The sequence below is a fragment of the Pteropus medius genome, unplaced genomic scaffold, assembly GCF_902729225.1.
Source record: "Pteropus medius unplaced genomic scaffold, Ma_sr-lr_union100, whole genome shotgun sequence".
Classification (NCBI taxonomy): domain Eukaryota; kingdom Metazoa; phylum Chordata; class Mammalia; order Chiroptera; family Pteropodidae; genus Pteropus; species Pteropus medius.
In genome coordinates this window covers 17,542,364-17,566,016 of record NW_024354500.1, presented here as the reverse complement: position 1 = coordinate 17,566,016, position 23,653 = coordinate 17,542,364, and the positions used below count along the sequence as shown (strand labels likewise).

General features: G+C 36.3%; 1 protein-coding gene and 1 pseudogene across 1 annotated transcript in view; one reads left to right on the top strand and one right to left on the bottom strand.

The window, feature by feature from the left end:
• The window catches only part of TMEM30A (transmembrane protein 30A), a 36,927-nt gene extending 15,953 nt beyond the window's left edge, over nt 1-20,974 (bottom strand). Inside the window, 2 exon segments of the mRNA XM_039853161.1 lie at nt 20,440-20,782; nt 20,784-20,974. Of these exon segments, the coding sequence (XP_039709095.1) occupies nt 20,440-20,782; nt 20,784-20,959 (519 nt within the window). The 5' untranslated portion in view covers nt 20,960-20,974.
• LOC120595213 (uncharacterized) lies at nt 17,616-17,734 on the top strand (annotated as a pseudogene).
• Nucleotides 20,975-23,653: the final 2,679 nt, after the last annotated feature.

The window sequence follows — 23,653 nt, the reverse complement described above, 5'->3', positions numbered from 1 at the left end:
CTTGAGAGGGGTCATAGAAAAGCCCTAGATTTATAGCCAGTTGGTCAGAAGTGTAAGTGGCCTGAAGACCTCTGAACTTGCAACTGGCATCCGAAGTGAGGACAATCTTGTGAGGGGGGGTCTTGGGAACCCCCCGCCATGCCCCCGATTTGTAGCCAGTTAGACAGAAGTGTGGGTAGCCTAGGGACCTGACTTGCAGCTAGTGTCATGTCTAAAGTTCTAAAGTAGTAGCAGTCTTGTTGGGGACCATGCCTTTACACCTGTGGAGTCTGACAATAATTTGGGGTGATTAGTGTCAGAACTGAATTGCAGGAGATCAGCTGGTGTCAAAAGATTTGACCTGATGGCTAAAATGAGAGTCTTTGTTTCCATTACACAAAATTTTTAATATATTTTATTTTTTTGAACAGTTTTAGGTTCACAGCAAAACTGAATGGAAAGCAGAGTTCTCGTATACTCTCTGCCCCTACATATACACGACCTCCCTGTTATCAATAACCTCTAGCAGAGTGGTAAGTTCTTTATAATTAATGATGCTGTACTGACACATAATAATCACCCAAAGGCCACAGGTTACATTAACATTCACTCTTGATGCTCTACATTCCATGAGTTTTGACAAATGTATAATGACATGTATACACCATCACAGTACCATACAGAGTAGTTTCACTGCCTTAAAAATCCTTTATATTCTGACTATTCATCCCTCCCTCCCCATTAACCCCTAGCTACCACCGATCTTTTTATTGTTTCCATAGTTTTATCTTTTCAGAATGTCACATAGGTGGAATTATACAGTATGTAATTGGCCCCTTTTCACATTGGCCCCTTTCACTAAGCATTATGCACTTATGGTTCCTCCATATCTTTTCATGGTTTGCAAGCACATTTCTTTTTTTGCATTGAACATTATTCCATTTCCTGTATGTACCACAGATTATTTATCTACTAAAAGACATTATGAAAATAAACAGAAACCTCATTTAAAATGGAATCCAGAGAAGAGAGAACTCTCACTCACTACTGACCCCACAGAGCCATGCCTTGCATCTCCAACAGAAAGTGATACTACTTTACCACCTCAGCAGAAAGCAGCAAGGATTCCTCCTTGCCCAGTAACAGCTCAGCCAATGGAAGACAGCCATCTCAGCCAATGAAAAGTCACCATACTTCGAACTTCCGGTTTCCTCCAAAAGACTTTTAGTTTACAACAGCCCCTCCCCAGCCCATAAAAAAGCATTCCTCTCCTTCTCTGTTCTTGCTGGTACTGAACAGCAATTCTTTGTCGTTGCCAAATAAGCCTATTTTGCTGGAAAAGTATCTGGCTATTTGTTTACAGTCAACAACATCTTGGCTGCTTCCAAGTTTTGGCAATTATGAGTAAAATTGCTATAAACATTCTTGTGCAAGTTTCTGTGTAGACATAAATTTCCGGCCCATTTAGGTAAACAGCAAGAGAAGGAATGGTGGATTGTATGGTGAGAATATGTTTAGTGTTGTAAGAGACTGCCAAACTGTCTTTCAAAGTGGTCATACCATCTTGCATTCTCACCAGAAATGAATGAGTTCCTGTTGCTCCACATCTTTACCAGCATGTGATGGTGTCGGTGTTTTGGATTTTCACCATTCTAATAAGTGTGTAATGGTAGCTTGTTGTTTTAATGTGCTATTCCCTAACGATATATGAGGTTAAGCATCTTTCATATGCTTGTCATCTATATATTATGGACTAAGGGTCGTTTCCCCCAAAAATTCTTAAATTGAAGCCCTAATCCCCAATGATAGTATTTCGAGGTGGGGGCCACTGTCAAGTAATTACGTTTAGATGAAGTCATGAACATAGAATACCCATGATGGGATTAGTGTCTTTAATAAAGAGAGGAAGAGAGAGCAGAGCTCTTTCTCTCTTTGCCATGGTGAGAACACAGAAAGCAGGTGGCCATCTGTAAGCGAGAAACAGGGTCCTCACCAGGAACCAAATCTACCAGCATCATGATCTTAGACTTCCCAGCCTCAAGGACAATAAGAAATAAATATGTTGCTTAAACCACCTAGTCTATGGTATTTTGTTATAGCAGCCTAAGTCAACTAAGATATTATATATCTTCTTTGGTGACGTGTTTGTTCAGGTCTTTTACCCATTTTTCATTTGAGTTGTTCATTTTCTTATTGCTGAATATTAAGAGCCACTTGTATATTTTGGGTAATAGTCCTTTATCAGATAAATAATAATAATTAAAAATTTTTCTCTCAGCCTATGGCATGTCTTCTCTCTTGAAAAAATGAACTTTATAATGAACAGCCCTAATTAATTATCTTTACCTTAATAAAATAAAAAATTAACCATCTAATCTTTATTTCTGAAACTAAACATTTAAATTTTATATATGGAATATTCAATCTCTTTATGATTGCAAAAAAAAGGTATAAAATCTGTATACAGAAAAGAGCCAGCATCGAATTGCAACATCTAATTGCTTTTCAAAAAACATGAACTTAATAAAACTTGGTTTTGTCAAATTCTGATGTAACTTATTGAAAGCTAATTTGTTTACTAACAAAACTTTGACCAGAGAAAATTTTCATTCACTGCAAATATCTAAGAGAAGCTAGCTAGCCACATAACTAAAACAAGCTAAAAATGCATCTCCTAAATGAAGAGAGGAAAAGCATATGTAATTTTTCAATAGACCTACTGGGCTACAACTTTCCGCTCAGGGCCTATTCATGCACAATATTCTACTTTATTTCATTTTATTATTAGTTTCAAGTATACAGTACATTAGTTAGACATCTATATAGTTTATAAAACAATTCCCCTAATTGCTCTTTCTCTCCTCTGGCTCCCCACCTAGCCATTACATTACTGCTGACTGCATTCCCTATGCTGTGCTCCCCATCCCCATGACATCTATCAACTAATAATTTGTACTTCTTTAATCCTTCACCCCATTCTTCCAGCCTCCCAACCCCCCTCCCCTCTGCCTATAACTAGATTGTCTTCTATATTTGTGAGTCTGTTTTTGATTAGTTTGTTGTTTTTGTTCCTTAGATTCTGCATGTAAGTGAAATCTTAGCACGATATTCCACTTAAACGCCAAGTTTTATGATTTTGAAGAGATGAAAGATGAGACCATTTAGAAGAATAAACTATAGTTAGAAATCTATATTAAACTATATTAATTTATTTTCAAGTGTTTAAAAACCTGAAATGTTTTAAAAAACTAATGTAAGAATTAAAAAAGAAAAGTTGCCAACTAGGCCTATTCCCATGTTGTATGCCTTTGAACAGAAACCTCTCAAATCATTTTCTTTCAAATTAGCTTCTAGGGCAGAGTAGGTAAGAAAGATCACCCATTGTGATTAGGCAAGGATATATATTCTTTATTTAACTGAACAAAAATAATATGATGGGCTGTGAAATCTAATAAATTATACTGTAGGATACTAAAACTAATCATTTCTCTGGAACCAAGAACAATTGCTGAATAAATTTTACCTCAATAAAATCAAAGGACAACTATAACATTTTTATCATAATCTTTTGATTATAATTTCTAAAATATACAAAAAAAAATTTCATGTCTTTTGATTCCAGGAAAATTTGAAAGGAATGTTTTTAAAAAATCATTATCATTAACGTATTAAACCTTACTATGTGTAAGGCATGACAAAAAGTACCAGGTAGATTCAAAAACAATCACATTGTTAGGTAGTCAGGCATGAGTGAAAGGAGCAAACGGCCCAGCTCTGTAACCACAGAAACTTCCCTTGAAAACCTTCCTTAAGTAAGTACCTCCCAGAAATACCTCCCTTTTAGGCTGGTAAATTATCCCAAATCCTAGAGCACGAAACCATGAAAGCTTGTGGCTAGCCCAGCTACAAACACATGCACAGAAAGTACTGCTAATAACTTCGGCCTCTAATTATAATATCATGACTATGCCTGGAAGTTCATGAATCTCATTATAACAGACTGAATTCTGGTTAAGCACATGCACAGTAGGCAAAGCATTATATAATAGCCAACTGTCAGCCAAGGTAAACTCACATACGGATCATCTAGGATCTCCCATCATGGCCCAAATATAAATAGACCTTCCCATTTCTGCGTGTTACAGCTCTCCTGGCTGAAAACCAGCCCCTCCTTTTGGGGCATACTATCTTATCTCTTTACCTCCCAAATTCCACAGGGCTGCAGCCTTCTCTAGTGTGGCCCATCTCCTTCTAAAATGTACTTTCAATAATCTTACTTTTCCTAAATCTCGCCAACCTGTAATTCTTTGCTGCATCAGCGGGGAAGAACCGAGGGACAACACAGAACACCACCGTAGTCCTCCTCCTTCTCCACACATCACTGGGGCAAGGCCAGATTCCACATCACCCCAGCAGTGTCATCTTATACTCAGTCAAATACAGTTGACAAAGCCCTTTCTCTTATACACATATTTCATCTGATCCTCATCAAAATCCTATAGTGTTATCTCCATTTCATATAAAAAGAACACATTCAGAAACTTGCCCAAGGTCATACAAATAGCAATAGCTGGTGCTAGGCTAGAACCAAGGATCTCTGACTCCAAGTCCAACGTTCCTTTTACTGAACTACTTTTTCCCAAGTGTAGTGAGTCCCCACAGTAGTCTTCTAGAGTCTAAAAAGACTACTTTATCAAAGAGAGCACATGAATACAAAAAAATAACTACGATAATGCTAGGCACCAAAATGAATGAATGGTAAAGAGGACAGTAGTACTAGGTGGACTAGTACTTTCTTACTAAGAAGAAAGAGGATTTGAACAGAGCCATAATGATACACTGTGTTTTACTGGCTACTGTTTATTGAATGTATACTAAATACCAGACATTAAAAGCACTTAATACATATCATCTCATTAAGAAGTACAATAGTCCTACAAACTTTGTTTTTATTTTTATTTTAACCTAGGAAACTGCCATTTAGGAAGGTTTAGTAATTAAACAAAATTACCCAGCTAGTAATTATGAGCAAAATTTGAACTCATCTCCACCTTTCTCCAAAATCTATGCTCTTTGCACCATACTATGCCCTCTCACAAATTAGACATATCATCCTTTCTAATGTACGAACTCGGGACCTTCAGATTACAAGAATGAAGAAAAATCTTAGGAATAATTGTGGTTTGTTTGTATTGCTATTAAGCTGACTAGCATCCAAACATACTTCCAAGTATTGTAAAATTCTCCATTTTCAGTGTTTTGGAGGGAGGCAGGGATCCATCTTCTACTTCATAAGCCAAAGGGGTAAATGAGTGCTTTCACTCCCTAACCCCAGGCAGCCCACACAAAAGATCTGGATCCATCTAGAGTCTAGATGACTTAATCTGCATATAAATCACAGAATCTTCGGAGACAAAGACCAGAATGAATCAGAGCAGCAACCACAGCAGTAACTATAAGGGAGAACTCAGTAGCGGCTGTGGCAGCTAAATCACTTTTTCTGCTTTCAAATCTCCCATTCTTCATACCTGTCTCCAAACTGATTCTCTAGATTTCTTATCCATTTTATGTGAGAACTACCTAATCACCCTCTAATAAATTCCTTTCCAGTGTAAGCTACCAAGAATTGGTTACTGCTGCTGACAACAAAGTTTCTGAAAGCTAAGTAACCCTGAGTGTTAAAAATGTCCTGCAGGAAATTAAGAAACTGGGGGAGATTTTTGAAGATTTTTTAGATTTTTTTAAGCAAATATTTATATAAGAACAGATTTAAAAAGAGTCTAGAATATGAGACTTTAATTTCTTCCTGAATGCCCCATCATGAAGTAATAATTCATTAACTTAATACTGTGGAAGAGGAAGAAGCTTTCCTCTACTAAGTTCTTTCGGCTAGTCTAATAATTAAACGCAAGGCTGATTAAAAAAAGAAAATAACCAAATTTAATACATACCTATGCATGGAAACCCCACATATCAGAGAGTTGGAGACTCCACGGAAATTAAAGCTTCAAAGACAGAAAAGGAAAATGAGGTATACAAATGGTATTTTGAGCCAAGGATCACCTTGGGGCTTCAGAGGGACGGTCATTGCAGGGCTATGAGTAGAGGTTCAGTAATTAGAAGTCTGCCCTGCCATACAGATAGGTCATAAAGTTATTTCTAGTTGTCACTCTTATTATGGCTAAGACCCCTAATTTAAATTTTTTGAGAAGTAAAAGTTTCTTGCAAGTCTGCAGGGTCTTGATAGCTTTCAAGCTCAAAATAATTTCATGCCAAAGTGGCACATTTTAGGGAGGCCTACAGTATTTTCTGAGTGCCTATATGTTCCAGAAAATGAGAACTCAGCCCAGTACCTGACCTCATGGAGCTCAGTTTAATACAGAAAACAGTCATTAAAATGGAAAGGATACTTTGATAAAACGGATACTATGAAAACAACCTAATCTAGTAGTCAGCAAATTTCTTTGAAGGCTGATGAGTGGATGTTATCCACAGGGAGACAACACCAAGAGAGACTAAATCTCTGATCAAACCCCCCAAAATATATGAATTTCGGTCTTAAAATAACACTCTGAGTTAGAGACATGAGAATCTTTAGATCTGAGAATCAGTTGGGGCTTCTCCTGTTATCTAATTTTTGTACAGTGCTCATTTATAAAACCATTAGCAATCAGTAATAAAGAAAAGTTAGGTCTCGGAAAACAGAAAAGTGGAATTAGATTGCAGAGTAGACGCTAAAGGGGTAGGTTTTGTGACTTTGAGCCATTATAAGGTAAAGCAGTATGGCTTTGTAGTACAGGTGACAAAATATGAATATAGCTGTGGAGAGGGCCATTCCAACACTATTCTAGAATTCTTACTAACTGCAGCATTAAAAGCTTCAGTAGATATACCTTTCCAGAGACACTGGTACACCCATGAGGTATAGCAACACCAGTATCAATAAGGAAGCTCGTTCAGTTGACATTAGGTAGGGCAGACCTCAGCCGGGGGATAGGAAGGCCATGACATTACCCTTGCTCAACTAGAGCAGATTCTTTAGTTTTATGAGTCATATTAGTGCCCAAGGTGTGACATCACAGCAGCAAATTTCTCTGCTTTGTCACTGACAGTTCTTAAGCAAAAAAGAGAAAGCCATCTGTAAAGGCTGAGCAGCGGTTCACATTCTTGCCCCAGAGGAAGTAATGCAAGTTACACTACTTCCTACCCAAAGCTCAAAACTGAGGAATATCACGGAGTTTTCCACAGAAGTTACTATGATTGTAGACTAAGTTATTTGTATAATCCAGGACCTTAAAGGAAAGAGGTGAGTATGTATTACAACAGTGAGGGAAATAAAAAGGGCACAGTAAGGCACCAGGGTATTCTGGAGTACCAAACAACATTTTTTAAAGTATTTAAAATGCTTCCTTTTTATTAAATAGGTAATATATCAATGTTAGAAAAATTGCCCTCAAAAATGCTCATCAGATAAAGGGGGTGGAGGAAATAAACATCCATATTTAAATTATTTAGGGCCTCTTAAAAGTTAGCAGTTGAATGGATTTTTAAAAATCCAGACACTCTAGGTTATTTTATTTTTGAAGATTAATTTTTTTAAAACAACATCTGAGTTCTAAATTTAGAGCTATAAGACAAGTTTAATCCTTTATATCTTAATAAAATTCTATGGGTCATATGAAATATGTTGTATGTCTCTGTAAATTATAGAATCCAAAAAGGAACCATAGACAAGATTGTTCCTTCTAATTGAATCAGAAAGCCTCAATCTCACACTTGTAAACAATAAATGAATGAATCAGGTAATATATAAATGTAAATTATCTTTGAAGACAGGACAGCAATAATGAAGCTAGCTATTATTTCCCAAATGTCTACTCCATGCCACAGAGGAAAGTGAGATTCAGAGGTGAAGTAACTGCTCCAAACCACAAATGGTATGTGACTATATCAGTTTCCTAGGGCTGCCATAACAAATTACCAGAAAATGGGTGTTTTAAAACGAGAAATTTATTCTCTCTCAGTTGGAAGCCAGAAGTCTGAATTCAAGGTGTTAGCAGGGCTATACAAGCTCTGATAATCCTTCTTGCCTCTTTCCAGCTTCTGGCAATGGCTGGCACTCCCTGGCCCGCAGCTGCATTGCTCCACCTCTGCCTGTCACATGATTCTCCCTATGTCTCTGTCTTCACATCATCTGCCCTCTGAGTGTCTGTCTCTCCTTATAAAACCACCAGTCCTATTGGATAGAAGTCCACCTGAAAAGACCGCAACTTAACTTGATTAGATCTGCAACAGCTCTATTCCAAATGAAGTCACATTCAAAGTACTAGAAGTTAGGATTTCAACATATCTTTTAGTGGGACACAATTCCATCCATAACAATGACAGAATCATATCTGTCTAGCTCCAAAGTTGCTGTTCCTTCCATTAGACTGCACAGCTGCTTCCCATAATATTGAATATATGCACTATACCATAATTTAGAAATGTGGAAGTCAGTTTAAAAGACATTATATTTTAAAATTCGTACCAATTGTTAATATGCTGATGTTTTAAATGGTATTCCCAAATCTTCATATTTTTCACCTAGAATACTGATTAAAAACAACTTTATTATGATAGGTAGAGGTCACCCCAGGACCATCTTAACTTTTAGAGTTTGAAATAATACAAATTTTCATACAGAGTTTTTATATATGGCATTTAACTTATTTCTACAAACAAAAAAGTAAGTTCCAACATGAAGTTTTAGTTTACCCTTAAAAGTCTTACTAAGATGTCAAGTTATAAAAATTGCCTAGGACAGACTTGATGAAAAGGGTTTTGCTAATTCTGCTCCATCCTATATGATAAGGTAGATCAAACGAACAGATCAGCAATTAATATGAATAGAGTAGTGCTTTCTATTTTGAGGAAATATATGGCTTTTCTATTTTAAAAAAATTGTTTCTGTATAGTCATATAACTGATATTAGAATATCAGTGGCTTTTACCTTTATCTCCAGTGCTACCTTCTGACCATAACCTCATGCCACCTCATATCATGTGTCATCCATTATACTACCCTCTCTAAATAGTCTGGACTCATCTCACCCCATTTTTGTATTCCTACATGTATTCACTTGGTTGAATTTCTTCCTTGCCACTTGAAACTCTTACCATCTCTATTTCAAACCCATGGTGATCTTTTGAAAATTAAACCATATTTATATATATGATTTCTTAATCTTTCTTGGTTATGCTTCTTCACTAAAAATCTGGCTTTAGAAAAAAAATCAATAATGATGGTTCATTGAATCCCTTAATCTTAGCTAATTGTGGCCTTTTGATATCTGTAAATGGTACCACCATTGTCCCAAGCAGCCAAGCTCAAAATCTTGGCATCGTATTTGGCATCATTTGGCAGTTCTGCCAATTCTTCCTCAGCAATATACTTATTATCCTTGAATTTGACTCTCATTGCTTCCACTACAGACAAAACTTTTGAGACTTCATACCAGTGCATTATATTTTTTAAACATCAAGTAAAAACAAGTAATTTCTAAAATTTTTTCAAAACTAAATATGATCACAGATGTGAGACCTCTGAGAGCTCTGAACAGCCAATTTATTCAGTATACTGATAAACAATGTTATTAGATGTTATAATGTCACATTATCATTCTTACATTTTAATTTTAGAAATTAAACTACAAATCTATTTAATTGATGGTTGGTTTATAGTTTCCAGTTTTTCATAACTAGTAAGTATATAACAATGTTTCCTTCTAAAGCCTCAAAAAAATTTGTGGGAGGAAAGGTATTTTATGCCATTTTTAAAATCATGCACTCTCATTCTTTTGCTGCAACATACGCCAATCAACCTGTTTGCTAAATTTTTAGCACTCTCTGGGATTACTGTTCAACAAGCAAGTTTGTTTCGGCTTTAAATATAGATGGATATCATAGGTATACAAGTTTGATTTTGTAGTATATAACATTTTCCTTAGCTAATTTCAATAATCCCTTCAGAACCATAATACCATTGAGATAATTAATAAACTCTCAATAAATGGTTTTAAAATTTCTTGATTGTACCAACTGAGTATAGTTCATTCACTCACTCTTGCTCAAATATCTTAGTCTCTATTAGATGTCAAGCATTGTGTTATAGGGTAGGAATACACAATGGAAAAAAAACATTGTTCATGCCAGAAAAGAATTTACAGACTAGTGGGATAGAAAGTCATGTTAATCAATAATTACAGGATATAATTTAATAACATATGACAGGTCATAATCTAGTACTTATGGAACCTGAGAGAAGCATATATATCAGGTGGTGAAAGGGAGGAATCAGGGAAGACTTTCCAGTGTTCACAGGAATGAAATTTGAAAAACATGGTATAATAAGAAAAGGAAGGGCATTTCAGGTAGATCTAGCAGCATGACGCATTCCAGGACCTACAGTAGTCTGCTACAGCCAGAGCAAAGGGTCTAGGAGTGGTAGATGAGGCTAGAGAAGTAGAAAGTAGCTTATCATGAAGAAAATTACAATTTACGTTAAGAAATTTGAACATTATCCTATGTATGCTAGAGGGAGCCATAGGAGAAATTTTAATCAAGAGAATGAAATAGTTCAACTATCCTTTTAAAAGGATCGCCCTGGCTGTAAAGAGCAGAAAGATTTAAGAAAATGCCAGACTGAAAAAGAAAACAGAATGCTACTGCAATGATTCTGCTGAGAATCACTGCAAAAGAGCAGTGGGGATGGGAAAAAGAACAGATTAAAAATATATGGATAAAGAATCCATAGAACTTAATGCTTAGAGATGCAATGAGGGCAAATAAGTTTAGGTTGACTTCCAGGGTTTCTAGCTTGAGAAACCACATCTTACATTCACTGTAAGACAGGTACACCACTGCTTTTCATGTTGCTAACTCAAAGGTCAGCTCTCAGTACCCCATTTATATGAACTATCAGCAGCAACACTGGTTGTTCACACACTCTTCCTTGAAACCGGTTTCCAGGACACCACACTTTCCTTGCTTTTCTCCTACCTCCTTGGCTGCTTCTTTTCAGTCTCCTTTGCGAGTTCCTCTTCATCTCCTCAACCTCTACAAACAATGGAGTGACTCTGGGCCGTCTTTGAATGATCTCACTTTTCTTTGACCTCCAAATATTCTCTTGATTTCATTTCATCTTAAGTCTTTATATATCATCTATGCTGATCTGCCCTCAAAATATGTAACCCCAGTTACGACCTTCCTCCTAAACTCTAGACTCATATATTCACTTGCCTACTCGTTATTTCCAACGTGGATGTCCAAAAGGCATCACATGGTGACAAGTCTAAAAAAAGAATTCTTTAACCAGCTTCTCACCTCCTAACCCTATTATCACACCAAAACTTTTTCTGCAGTCTTCCCTATCTTGATAAATTACAACACTATCCTTCCAATGCAGACCAAAATATCTTAAGTTATTTTTGATTCTACAATTTCTCTCATACCTCACACATTTGCTACATGAGAAAATTCTATTAGCTCTACCTTCATAACATATCCTAAATATAAGTGCTTTTCACTGCCACCATTCTACTGTAGCCATCATCATCTCCTGCTTGAATTATTGCCAACAGCCCCTTAACTGGTTTCCCTGTTTCTACTTATTTCCTAGGTAATAGTTTCCATATCACTGAGAGAGTGACTCTTTTAACTGTAAGATTATGACACCTGAGTAAAACTTTTCAGTGGCTTTGCATTACACTGAGTATAGAAGCCAAAATCCTCATAACGATCCATGTGATGTGCACCCCACTACTTTACCATTCTTAACCTCATCTACTGTCTTCCCCCACTTCTCACTCTGCTCCAGCCACATTGGCCCCTACCTCAACCTATTAAGCATACTCCTCAGGACTTTTGCTCTTATTATTTCTTCTGTCTGGAACACTCTTCCCTCAGATATCAATGTGGCTGACTCCCTCATCTCTTTTAGACCTTTACTCAAAAACCACTTTACTGAGATCTTCCTTGACTACTCTATTTAAAATTGTAAACCATTCTTCAACCATTCCTATTTCCCTTCCTTCATTTTTCTTCATAGCACTTTTTACCATCTAATATACTTCTGATACAATGAGTTAAGGAGTAAGTTAATGGGAGATGGGAATGGACATTATCAATAAGTGTGGACATCCTTCTTTTCAAACAGATTGTGTGGAAAAAGAAAATATAGACCAGCGTCCAGAGGAAACAAAAGAAGAGGTCAGAGTGCTAGGATTTGAATCCCAGCTGTATGACTAAACAAATGACTCAGTCTCAGATTCAATGTCCCCCTCTAAATATAAAATGAAAAGAATAACATTACCCTCATAAGTGTCACTATATCGAATAACATACGTAAAATTCTTGGCAGAGTAAACACTCAAATAATATTGGTCATGATTAATATTTTTATTATTAAATTGAATCGAGATATAACATTTTCATTCTTTAACAAAAACTGGAACACATTTATATGCTGAACAAAGAAGGAAAAAAGAGAGGCTAAAGAAAATAAGAGGAAGGTGAGGATATTCAATATTCCTTCTACAACTTGTTTTTAAAAAAACTTACCAGCAAAGCCTTATACCTGATTTGCTTTTCATATACAAAATGACACATATTGCCTTTTACGATGAAATCAAGTTCAACTTAATACAATAGTCAATATAAAAATGGAATCATTATTTAATGTCTAAACTACTCAGCTCTCACATCTAGACAATTCAGCTCCCATCCAACCAACATATTACTACCAGATAAATCTTCCTACATATAGCCCTGTGTTGCAGAGACTATTAACAACCCTGCACCCCAATTTCTGTGCCACCTTTCTTCCACAGTATAAAACTCTCAATTACTAGCAAAAACCTTGTTATAAGAATATATTTTCCAGCCTTCCTTTAAGTACAGAGTGGCCTTGTTACTAAGTGGAGGTGGTATGTGGCAGCTTCCAAGAACCTTCTTTAAAAGGCCTTTATCCCTCTGTCCTTCATCCTTTCTTCCACACTGCTACCTGGGAAAGGATGCAACAGTTAGAACTCTAGCCCCTATTCTGGACTGTGAGCACTGCAGCCAATACCGAAGAATAATCGAGCAGTAAACTAGACAGAGTGAGGACTCAGAAAAACAGCCTCCGAACTAGGCAGGGACTGGGTTTCTAAGAGAAATATGAGAATGATAACCTTAATTACTCATTGCTGAACCCAATCCTGATATATGCTGTGTCAATCACGCTACTTCCCCAGTTTAATACATTCATTATCAAATACTCAAATCTATCCACAACCTGGCACCAGATGATCTATCTGTCCTTACTCCTCCTATTTTTTCCACATACCTTTTGATTTCCTAAAACTATACCTTTGCTCATATTAACCTCCTTTCTTGGAATGCATACAATCCCCTTAAAAGTACTATTTATCTATCCTTCAAGTTCTAGCTCAAAGCCCACATCCACCACGAAGTTTAACAAGGTTGTCAAAGACAGACGTGCTCTTGCCTTCCTTTAAATTACTAAGCCATTTTCTGCCTGAGCTACTCAGCTAGCAATGTTTTTATATGTATGTCTTATCTCCTTCAAAAAATTCCAGGGTCCTCAAGAATAAGGGTTCTCTGCTTGAGAAAAAAAAAAAAATCTGTCTGCAAACATTTTTCTATCATCCACTGTGCCTGCAGCAGCACTCTACATACAGAAAATGCTCATCATTGATTAAAGCTGATAAATTTAACTCAGTCTATGAGTTTTACCATTAAAAAGAAAAAAGAAAAAAACCACAATACCCTTCATCAGCTCAAATTCCAGGGTAGCCCTCCCTCATGTTCAGGTTGTAATAAAATCTGTTGGGTCTAAAAACAAAGTTGGTGAACATGGGAGTGCAGATTTCTCTTCGATATACTGATTTCCTTTCCTTTGGATATATATATACCCAGTAGTGAGATTGCTGGATCATATAGTGGTAGTTCTAGTTTTCAATTTTTTTTAGGAACTTCTATACCATTTTCCATAATGGCTGTACATATTTACATTCCACAAGGGATCCTTTTTCTCTACACTCTCATCAACATTTATTCTCTTGTTTTGTTTTGATAAGAGAGTAAATCTTATGTGTTCTTACCACACCAAAAAAAAGTACTATGGGATGTGATGGATATGTTAAAATGCTTGACTATAGTGATCATTTCATAGTGTACAAGCATATCAAACCATCACATTGAACATATTAAATATATACAATTTTTATTTGTCAATTACACCTCAATAAAGGTAGGAAGAAAAAAAGTTTACACTGATAATAGTTCATAACTTATCCGAAAAAGAAGGGGCTACCAGGTGAGAGAGGAACTCTAGTTCCCTTATTTTAAAAACTAATGCTTATTAAATGTCAAAAGCATACAAGGCACAGTACAGAATACAATGATAAGCTGGAGACCTGCCCATCAGCTTAAATACAAAACACAAAGAACCAGAGGCAAAACAGAACAACAGATGTAGATGCTATAAGTTTAAGAGTTATATCTCTCTGCTTTGTTTGCTACCATTGTAACTGTTCCTCTAAATCAAAATGGTATCTCTTCTTACTACTCCTAAAACTACATCATATTCCTAACTTATTCTTAAGAAACAGACTGAATTTAATGTAGTGAGAAAGGAGGAATTTGAAGGCCATGCAATTTTTATACTGTATAAGGACTAGAAAACTTCAATTTTTGAATGTAAATCTGTCTTAAAGGAAATCAATATAAGACCTAAACAGGTCACTCAACAAAGTGCTGAGTAATAAAGTAAACCATTTTAAGCATTAATTAGATTAAATTCAAAACGGCATTTTAAGTTCTCCCTTTGAATTGATCATTCCACAGTAAAGAATTTATCTGAAGGCTTTTCTAGAGGCTCTAACAAAGACAAAAGGTAACCAAAGTAAAACTTTCAAGAGCAATTTTCTTTAGATTGCTGGAACTATATCTGACTGTGACAAAGAAAAGAAGGATGTTACCTGAGCCAAGATTAACGGTAAATTTAGCTAAAGTATTTTTATATCTATTAAATTTGTACAAAGAAGGTAGAACACAGGCAATTATCAGTGATCATTATTCTTACCTGAAAGATTATTGAATAGAACGTATATTAAACAGTGTTTTTTTTTGTAACAAACGATAAATTTGCCAGTATGTTTCTTTAAAACGAAGTCAAGGGCAGGAAATCCTCTTTTGTAAAGGACCAGAAAATATTTTAGGCTTTACAAACCAGGAAGCAAGGCCAAAAATATTATGTAGGCTCTTATATAACAAGAGAGAAAACAAATTTGCACAAATTTTTATTGACGGAATTCAAAATATAATAACAATTGTATACAATTTTCTGGTAACAGAAAAAACTGGAATTATTTTGAGGGGGATAACATTTAGCATAATTGGCATTCAAAGTTAATGTTCCCTATCATCAAATCAATGACAAATGTTTATCTGTAAAACCATTCTCAGTTCCTTGGCCTTACAAAACAGTCTGGCTATTCACATTCACTCTGCCATGCCTTGCTCTAAGTACTGAAGTTAATTGAGAAATGAATTAAAACACTAATACCACAAATCTCTTAATATCTAAGAGTCAGCTTCTAAGCAACTGCAATTCATTTGCATATTAAAATCTTTAAATTTCTTAACATAAAGTGCTTACCCTTTAACAATCTACAAAGAAACCTATTCTTCCTTGACACTTTATAAGTAGCTATAGGCTACTTATAAACAAAGAAAACTAAATGCAGGAGAGAAATTTAATCCTCTCAGAAATCTTAGAATCTAAGAATCCAAGTTTTATAGGAATTAAAATGAGATAAAACTATATTCTTATAAAAAATTAGGAAAAAAGAAAATAATCAGGATTAAATACCAAGAGGAGGAAATTTGAGGTTTCTCTAATAAAAGTGGAGGGGAGGGGACTGCTAATCCACTAAAATTTAATGAAAATGTATCTTGAACACGTTGGGCAAATATTAATTTGAAGTAAATGTTTAAGTTTTTAATTTACCCTGAATTATTACTCTGAATAATGTCCACATCCAATTCTAACCATTAAACAATATAACTTCGAAGTGATAAATGCGTTTGCAACAGTTAAGAATACCTCACTATGTTTTTCAAATTCTCTCTATTCAATAACTCAGCCTCATCAACAAGGGCCCTAGACTAGAAAAACATTACCTTTGTGGTAGAAAGATGTGCCTGACTCCCGCATTGCCAAATTAAAGGAAACAGTCATTCCTTGCTGCTAATAATAAATGAAGATATTAAACATTAGTGTTGAATGATATTAAATATCTAAAACATTTTCTTATGATAAAGTTAACAACTTTCGTTTTCCAATAACCATTTTATTAGATTATGGAAAATCTAAAACCTAACTAAACAAGATACATAAACCTTATGGCACGGTAGGGCAGGGGTGGGGGTGAGATACTGACAAATACAAGCATTAATATTAAAAAATAACTTTACTACACTTTTTTCAGGAGTCTAACACAATTTACAAGAACAGTAATTTTTTAGTATAACATTTCTGGGAGAAAGATAAAGACCCACTGATTTTTATACCTCAAAAGTTTGGATTTCTCAATAAAGAAAAAAACAAGTGTTGGCAAGGATGCAGAGAAAAGGGAACCTTCATACATTGTTGGTGGGATTGCAAATTGGTACAGCGGCTATGGAAAATAGTCTGGAGGTTTCTCAAAAAATTGAAAATGGATATAACTTTTTGACCCAGCAATTGCACTTCTGGGTATTTATCCAAAGAAAAACAAAACAATAATTCGTAAAGATCTATGCACTCCAATATTCACAGCAGCACAATTTACAATAGCCAAAATATGGAAGCAACCTAAGTGCCCACCAACAGACGATTGGATAAAGAAATTATGGTTCATATATGCAATGGAATATTACTCAGCCATTAAAAAAAATGAAATCCTACCATTTGCAACAACATGGATGGACCTAGAGGTGATTATGCTGAGTGAAATAAGTCAGACAGAGAAAGATAAATACCATATGATTTCACTTATATGCAGAATCTAAGGAACAAAAAGAACAAACTAATCAAAAACAAACTCACAAATATAGAGGAAAATTTGGTGACAGACACAGGGGAGGGGGTTGGGGTGCTGGAGAATGGGGTGAAGGTAAAAAGAAGTAGAAATTAGTAACTGATAGTTGGTCATGGGGATGGGGAGCACAGCAGAGGGAATGCAGTTAGCATTAATATGATGGCTAGGTGGAGGGCCAGGGGAGGGGGGAGCAATTGGGGTATTGTTTTATGAACTATATAGATGTCTAACCAATGTACTGTATACTTGAAACTAACTGAAATAAATAAACTTAAAAAAAAGTTTGGATATCTGATCTTAGCACTTTAAGCTATATTACAAAATCATCCTGATTTGGCAAGTCTCCTTTGGCCTAGTAATTTGAGTAATACAGCAATGAAAGATCTTAAAATTTTCAAAAATGAGGAAATAATCTAAGAGGTATAAGCAACTTATGGTGTGAACGCTGAAAAGAACTCTGGTTACTCGTTTACTTTTAATAACCCTCAACATATTTAAAAATAAACTACGGTCTACTGCCATGCTACCCTGAACAAGCCCAATCCCATCTGATCTCGGAAGCTAAGCAGGGTCAGGCCTGATTAGTGCTTGGATGGGAGACCACCTAGAAAGATCAAGTGCTTTAGGTGTAAAAAATTAAAAAAAAAAAAAAAAAAAGGGATTGTAAACTGACAAGGTCTTTGCAGTTTGTGAGATCAACCGAGGGTTGCCTCGTCTAATAAATAAATAGATAGATAGATAGATAGATAGATAGATAGATAAATAAAATGAAATAAACTACAGTAGTGTCTAGCAAAGAGTAGAGAGTAGGCAGAAGCAAGCATGTGTGTTTTGGGAAAGCTCCTTAAGTTTTTCTCAAAACTACAGATGTAATTCAGAACCAATTCTCTACATATCTAACAGCCAAATTAAAAATAAAAAATTGATTCTATATGTCACAACTATATGCCACACAACTATATGTCAGTGTTGGTACAAAATTCCTTATCATTCCCAATTTTCATACCCTTTGATTCCAAAGGGGATACAATTCGAATTTGCAACATTTTTTTAAATCACATTAAAGTTGGAAGCCACAGAATTTTACAGTTAAACAGCATCTTAGAGATCAGCTAGCCTGAACCTTTTGATTCTTCAAATAAAAAGAATGGCACTCAAAAAATATGCCTAAGATCACAAACAAAGATGGGACTTCGAATCTAACAACTTGATTTTTAACTTCAGTGTCCTATTAACCAGACCAAGCTGCAGATTCTTCAGGCCACTTGAAATCAGACGTATATATGCATGAGATCTATTTTAAAAATTTCCATTTCACCAACTACTTAGTATGAAGAACCTTATTTTATTTCAAAACCTAGAAGTTTTTCAAAAAGTAAACATTTATTTTTATATTATAGTAAATATTACAGAAGTTGAGTTTTGATAATAAAGTAAATACCCATCATATACCATTTCTAATTATTGCTACTTTCCTCTCAACATCTTAAGAAGTTAAATAAGATAGTCAAACTTCTAATGTTAAATTATTTTCTTCTACTTAACTACTAACATTGCAATAAGAATCCTAATATAGTGTGAAAGCTTTAAGGTTGGGAATAAAAACATCTGGGTTTGGGTTTCTGCCTCAATTCTACACTATTCTTCTAGCTTACCAACAAATATTAACCTCTCTGGTTCCATTTCTCATCTCCTGATTAGGGACCATCATAATAACGGTAACTACTTATTGTACAAACCCAGTACCAGGAATCTTAGCTATACTGTATCTAATTCTTACATTAGAAAGATAAGCATTATTTGTGTATTTTAATATGTAAGATTTGAGGCTCAGAGAGATTAAGTTTGCCAAGAAACTGAGCTAGTTAATGGCTAAGCAAAATTTAAACCCAGTTCTGCCTGATCCCGACCTTGAGCCCACAGTCCTTGCAATACATCACTTTATTCCTATGTGTGATCCTAGGGTGATTGGGAGAAAAAGAAGTACCACATTCGAAGAACTATTAAGGAGACAGAAACAAATTCATGCTGGAAAACATACTGTTACACTTTCTCTAGTTATTAAACTGAAAATGAATTTTTAGTAAGAGATTTAAAAACTGTGCTACAGATACTCTTATCACTGTTATACAGAAGTGAACACTGTACAATTAAATATATATTGATTTCACTTTTAGAGGTAACATTGTAAATTAAACTGGAAAATAAGTATCTTTATGCCTAGTCCAGTTGTTGAAATAAAATTACTCTGAAAGCCTAATTAAATCACATGCATAAATTTAAAAGTATTTAATAAGACTAGAGGAGAAAATGATACACCTGATACAATAGAAGAAATCAAGAGATCTTGGTGCCAGATACTGCCCTTTCAAACAGATAAAAATACCCTCAGATACTCAAGAGGATGAGCTGATGTCTCATACTGGACATCTATATGAAGTATTTACATTCTAGTATCAACCTATCTTCACCAATGCAAATGATGAATATACTATGTTTGCTGCTTTGACAAAGGTCAAGAGGCTTTCCCACATTTCTCTATCATGTCTTATATCAATAAAATATTCAGTAGACAGTGTACAGCTTATCCTCTGTTTGTGATCACTGACTCTTTTTTTAAAGTTTAAAACCTGGTGGAGGGTGAGGGGGCGACTAGGGCGAATGTAGGGTATGGTTATTTATAAACAGCCTAAAAGCAAAACCGGAATTGAAGTTTCAGGTTACCTTTTACCTACATCATGCCCTACAACTAAAAGCATCAATTAGTTCAAAATAAAAGATACTGTGCACACTTCGGTCATTTGTCCTAATATGTTACCTGGTAACATATGACAACTTCTTTAACATAAAAAACAGCAATACCTCTATGACTCTGGTCCTTTCCCTCAAATGGCAAGGTGTTAATCTGTGTCCTAGGATAATCCCCACAGGTACTGACACTCTGACCACGTCAATTCCCCCGCAGTAATATCTAGACATAACTTCTTATTTTCCACTTCCTTTCTCTCTCTGCCCTCATCCCTTTTTTAACCTCCGCTGGAGGTAAAAATCCTCACCGAGCCACACAAACCTCCCATTAAAGGGGCGTTCTTTCTTTGATCCACCCTCTGCATTAAACATTCATTCTATCCCTAACCATGTAAATCGCGAGAGGAAGCTCGAACAAAACTGCAAAATCAGAAAATCTGACGAAAGAAACTGAAGAAGAGAGGGCAGGTGTGGGGGAGGTGAGGCCCGTGGGTCAACTTCCAGAGAGCTGAGGAAGGAGAGGGGCAGGCCGTAAGGACCCCACTCCCAAGCAGCGACAGCTCCCACTGCCGCTGCCTCCCCTCACCTCGATCTCGCGGATGTTGTTGGAAGTGACAAAGATGCCGATGCCAATGGGGATGAAGATGAGGCCGATGATGAAGAATGTAGGTAGCACCGTGCCAGCCGTAAGGATGGGCTGCCATGCCGGCAGCCGTTGCTGTTTGAAGGCCGTGTTATCCGGTCTCCGGTTCTTAGCGGTGCCCCCAGGAGCACACGGGGGCCCACCGTCCACTTCATCCTTCGCGTTATAGTTCATCGCCATTGAACCCCCGGGCGCAGCTCCCCGACGCGCTGGCGGACCGCCCAGGGGACCCGCCTGCTGACCCTGACAGAAGACGCGCAGGCGCCGCTGCCGCCTCCACCTCCAAAGTCAAGGCGGAAGAGGTGGGACACCCTTCCGCAGACGGCCGCTGACCGGAAGCTGGAGTCGGCTGGGCACGCAAGAGGGAGGGGGAGAGGAAGGAGGAAGAAGACTGAGGGACAAGGGGAGGGGAAAAGGGAGGAGGGTAGAAGGGGGAGGGAAAAGGCGGACGCACCCTAATCATCTGCCCTGTGACGACAAAGTGAGGGCCTCAACCCCAGAGCGTGAAGCTACGATAGCGCATGCGCAGCCCTGGGAGCCGGGAGGGAAAGGCCGTGGCGCTTGCGCCACAGGCGCTTCTTCGCGTCACTTGCCAAAGGTTCTGTTTGCACATAACCGGCCTGCTGCTCTGGTTATCATGGCGACGGCCGTTCCAGGTTGCTGGTCCGACTCGCCTGGCCTGGACCACCTGGTCAGCCCTGGAGCTGCTGACAAGTCTAGTGGCTTCGGCCCCAGGCAGTTTTTTGTTTTACCTCAAAGCTCTATCTGAAAGAAATCGGAACGTTTAAAAGACTACACCAAGGATGCTTGAATTGCTATGATTGGAGTATTTGCTTGGGTTATTAAACCCCAAGTTTCTCTAATTAAAATAAATCTTCATTCAAGGTGCAAATACAAACATTAAGTGAGATGAATAATGGGTGACCAGTTTGTCCTAAAGTCATGAATAAATCATGTGACTTGGTTAACCCTATTTTGTCTCTACTTGAGTTGTTATCACTTGTTTCTAGCATAAATGGTCTTCGTGTTACTTTTTACCTTTCTGTGTCTACGTTTCTCTTGCGCAGATTTAATAAGTTTTTTGTAATAAGCTGTAGCTCTTTGTTTTACAGTTAATAATTTTAAAAATGGCATTACTATAAAACGAGATACTGTGCACTTTCAAACTGCTGAGTATTTAATGACCAAAGGAAATATTCATGATCTAAAAAGTGACTAAGTCTTGAAACTAAGGTAGTATGGGTATGTATGTAGAATAATGCCCACCCGAAAAGTTAGTAATCTCCGTTGAGCGGATGGAGGATTTCTCTCTACATTGCACTTTTTCTGTATTTTCCAAAGTTTCTGCAATAAGCATATATTTGTAAAATTCATTTTAAAATTATGTACAAACCACATTAAACTGGCATCTTTGAAATCCATACTAGAGAGTAAGTCGCATCATCTGAAAACAAATTACCCTGACTTAATGATGTTTAGGGCTTTGTAGTCATACCTTTTGCAAGATAATCCAAGAAAAGAGAAACGAAAAGAGTGCTTAGGCCTCATAATTTACAATTAAATGTATTTTCAAAATGACTACAAGTCTCGAGATGTGAGCCAATTGAATATTTACCTGGTAGATAACTAATTTGCTTAGTTTTACTCTTGTGCGACATTCATTATCAAATTCTTAGCACTGATAACATAAGTAGGTCTGTATTTTGTTTTGATCTATGTAAGTTTACATTCAACATCAGGCTCAAATGAAAAATATTCACCGATCATAATTAATGGAGAAGGCATAGGCTCCTTTTATTTAAATTCTTTTGGTTAGTAAAAATGTACATAACAATATTGGGCATAATGCAAAAGTACAAAGCATAAAGCAAGTTTTTCTCCTCATTTCTGCCTGTATCATCACACTCACTAAATGTGATAGTTCCATAAGTGATTTGCTATTCCAGCATTCTGTGTTAATATGGTTAATTATTTTGCCTTCGGTTTTTTTTTTTTTCTTTTTTTAGTGATCTGAGTGATCATGATGTATTTATCTGCTTCTTTTTTCTGTTGTTTGTTCATAGGAAAGATTTAACCCCATGTCTTTTTTCTTCTTAGAAATTCCATTTTGACAAATAGAATTTTAAACTGAAAGCTTTCTTAGATTCTTGTCTAAAACTTACGTTTTCAGATGAGGGTCCAAATGGATGAAATGACTTTTCAAGATCTCTTGATGATATCCCTCCAATTCCTTTCCCTCACTGTACTCTGCCATCACAGCATGCTGGTTTACCTGGCTAACATTTTTTTCACCTCTATGTCATTAGCTCAATGGACTCAGAATTTTATGATTTCATTAGTCATACATTGTTTTATGATCAGTAGATTTTTATTTCAACTGATGAAGTAGGAATCTTTTTTTAAATGGTCTGCATTTCTGGGGCAACGAAAGAGTGGTTGTTCTCACAATGGATTACCACTGTATGCATTTTAAACTGTGGTTGCTAGGAGTGACTGTGTGTGTGTGTGTGTGTGTGTGTGTGTGTGTGTTGATGACACATTTAGATAAAATTTGTATTGTTTGAACAATTGTTTTCTGATTCAGGGTTAAAAAGAAAAATTGATGTGGCTATATGACATTGATTAATGCTGACAACCAGGTCAACATAGTAAGTGCATGAATGCCCGAGCCCAAATATGAAAATGCATCCAAAATCATAGAGCAGATCCAAATCCAACGATCTGAAAAGGTATATATAAATAACGTATGGAGGGGAAGCTTTATGATAAATTTTTACTTTTTAGTTCAATTGCTATATTCAAGCTACTGAACTAGGTAACCAGAAACATTGAGGGGAAAAAAAGATGTTGAATAACTTAAAGAATAAAGAGGAAACTGAAACTGCTCTTTTTAATGTTTGGTCAAAATGCCACATATATTTGCTTATTAGACTCCTTTGAGTATTGGGTGCTGCTTTACTTCTCTGACTTCTAACCATATTCAGACCATTTCATTCACATGTGTAGCTTAACAATGTTTAGAAAATTGAAGAGAGCTGAGAAATGTGCGATAGTTTTTACCAGCATGAATTTCAGAAAAGATTCTTAGGGACTGAAAATAGTTTGAATTGTTTTCAGGGACAGAATAATAAATATTTTTGCATGTTTATTTTTGGAG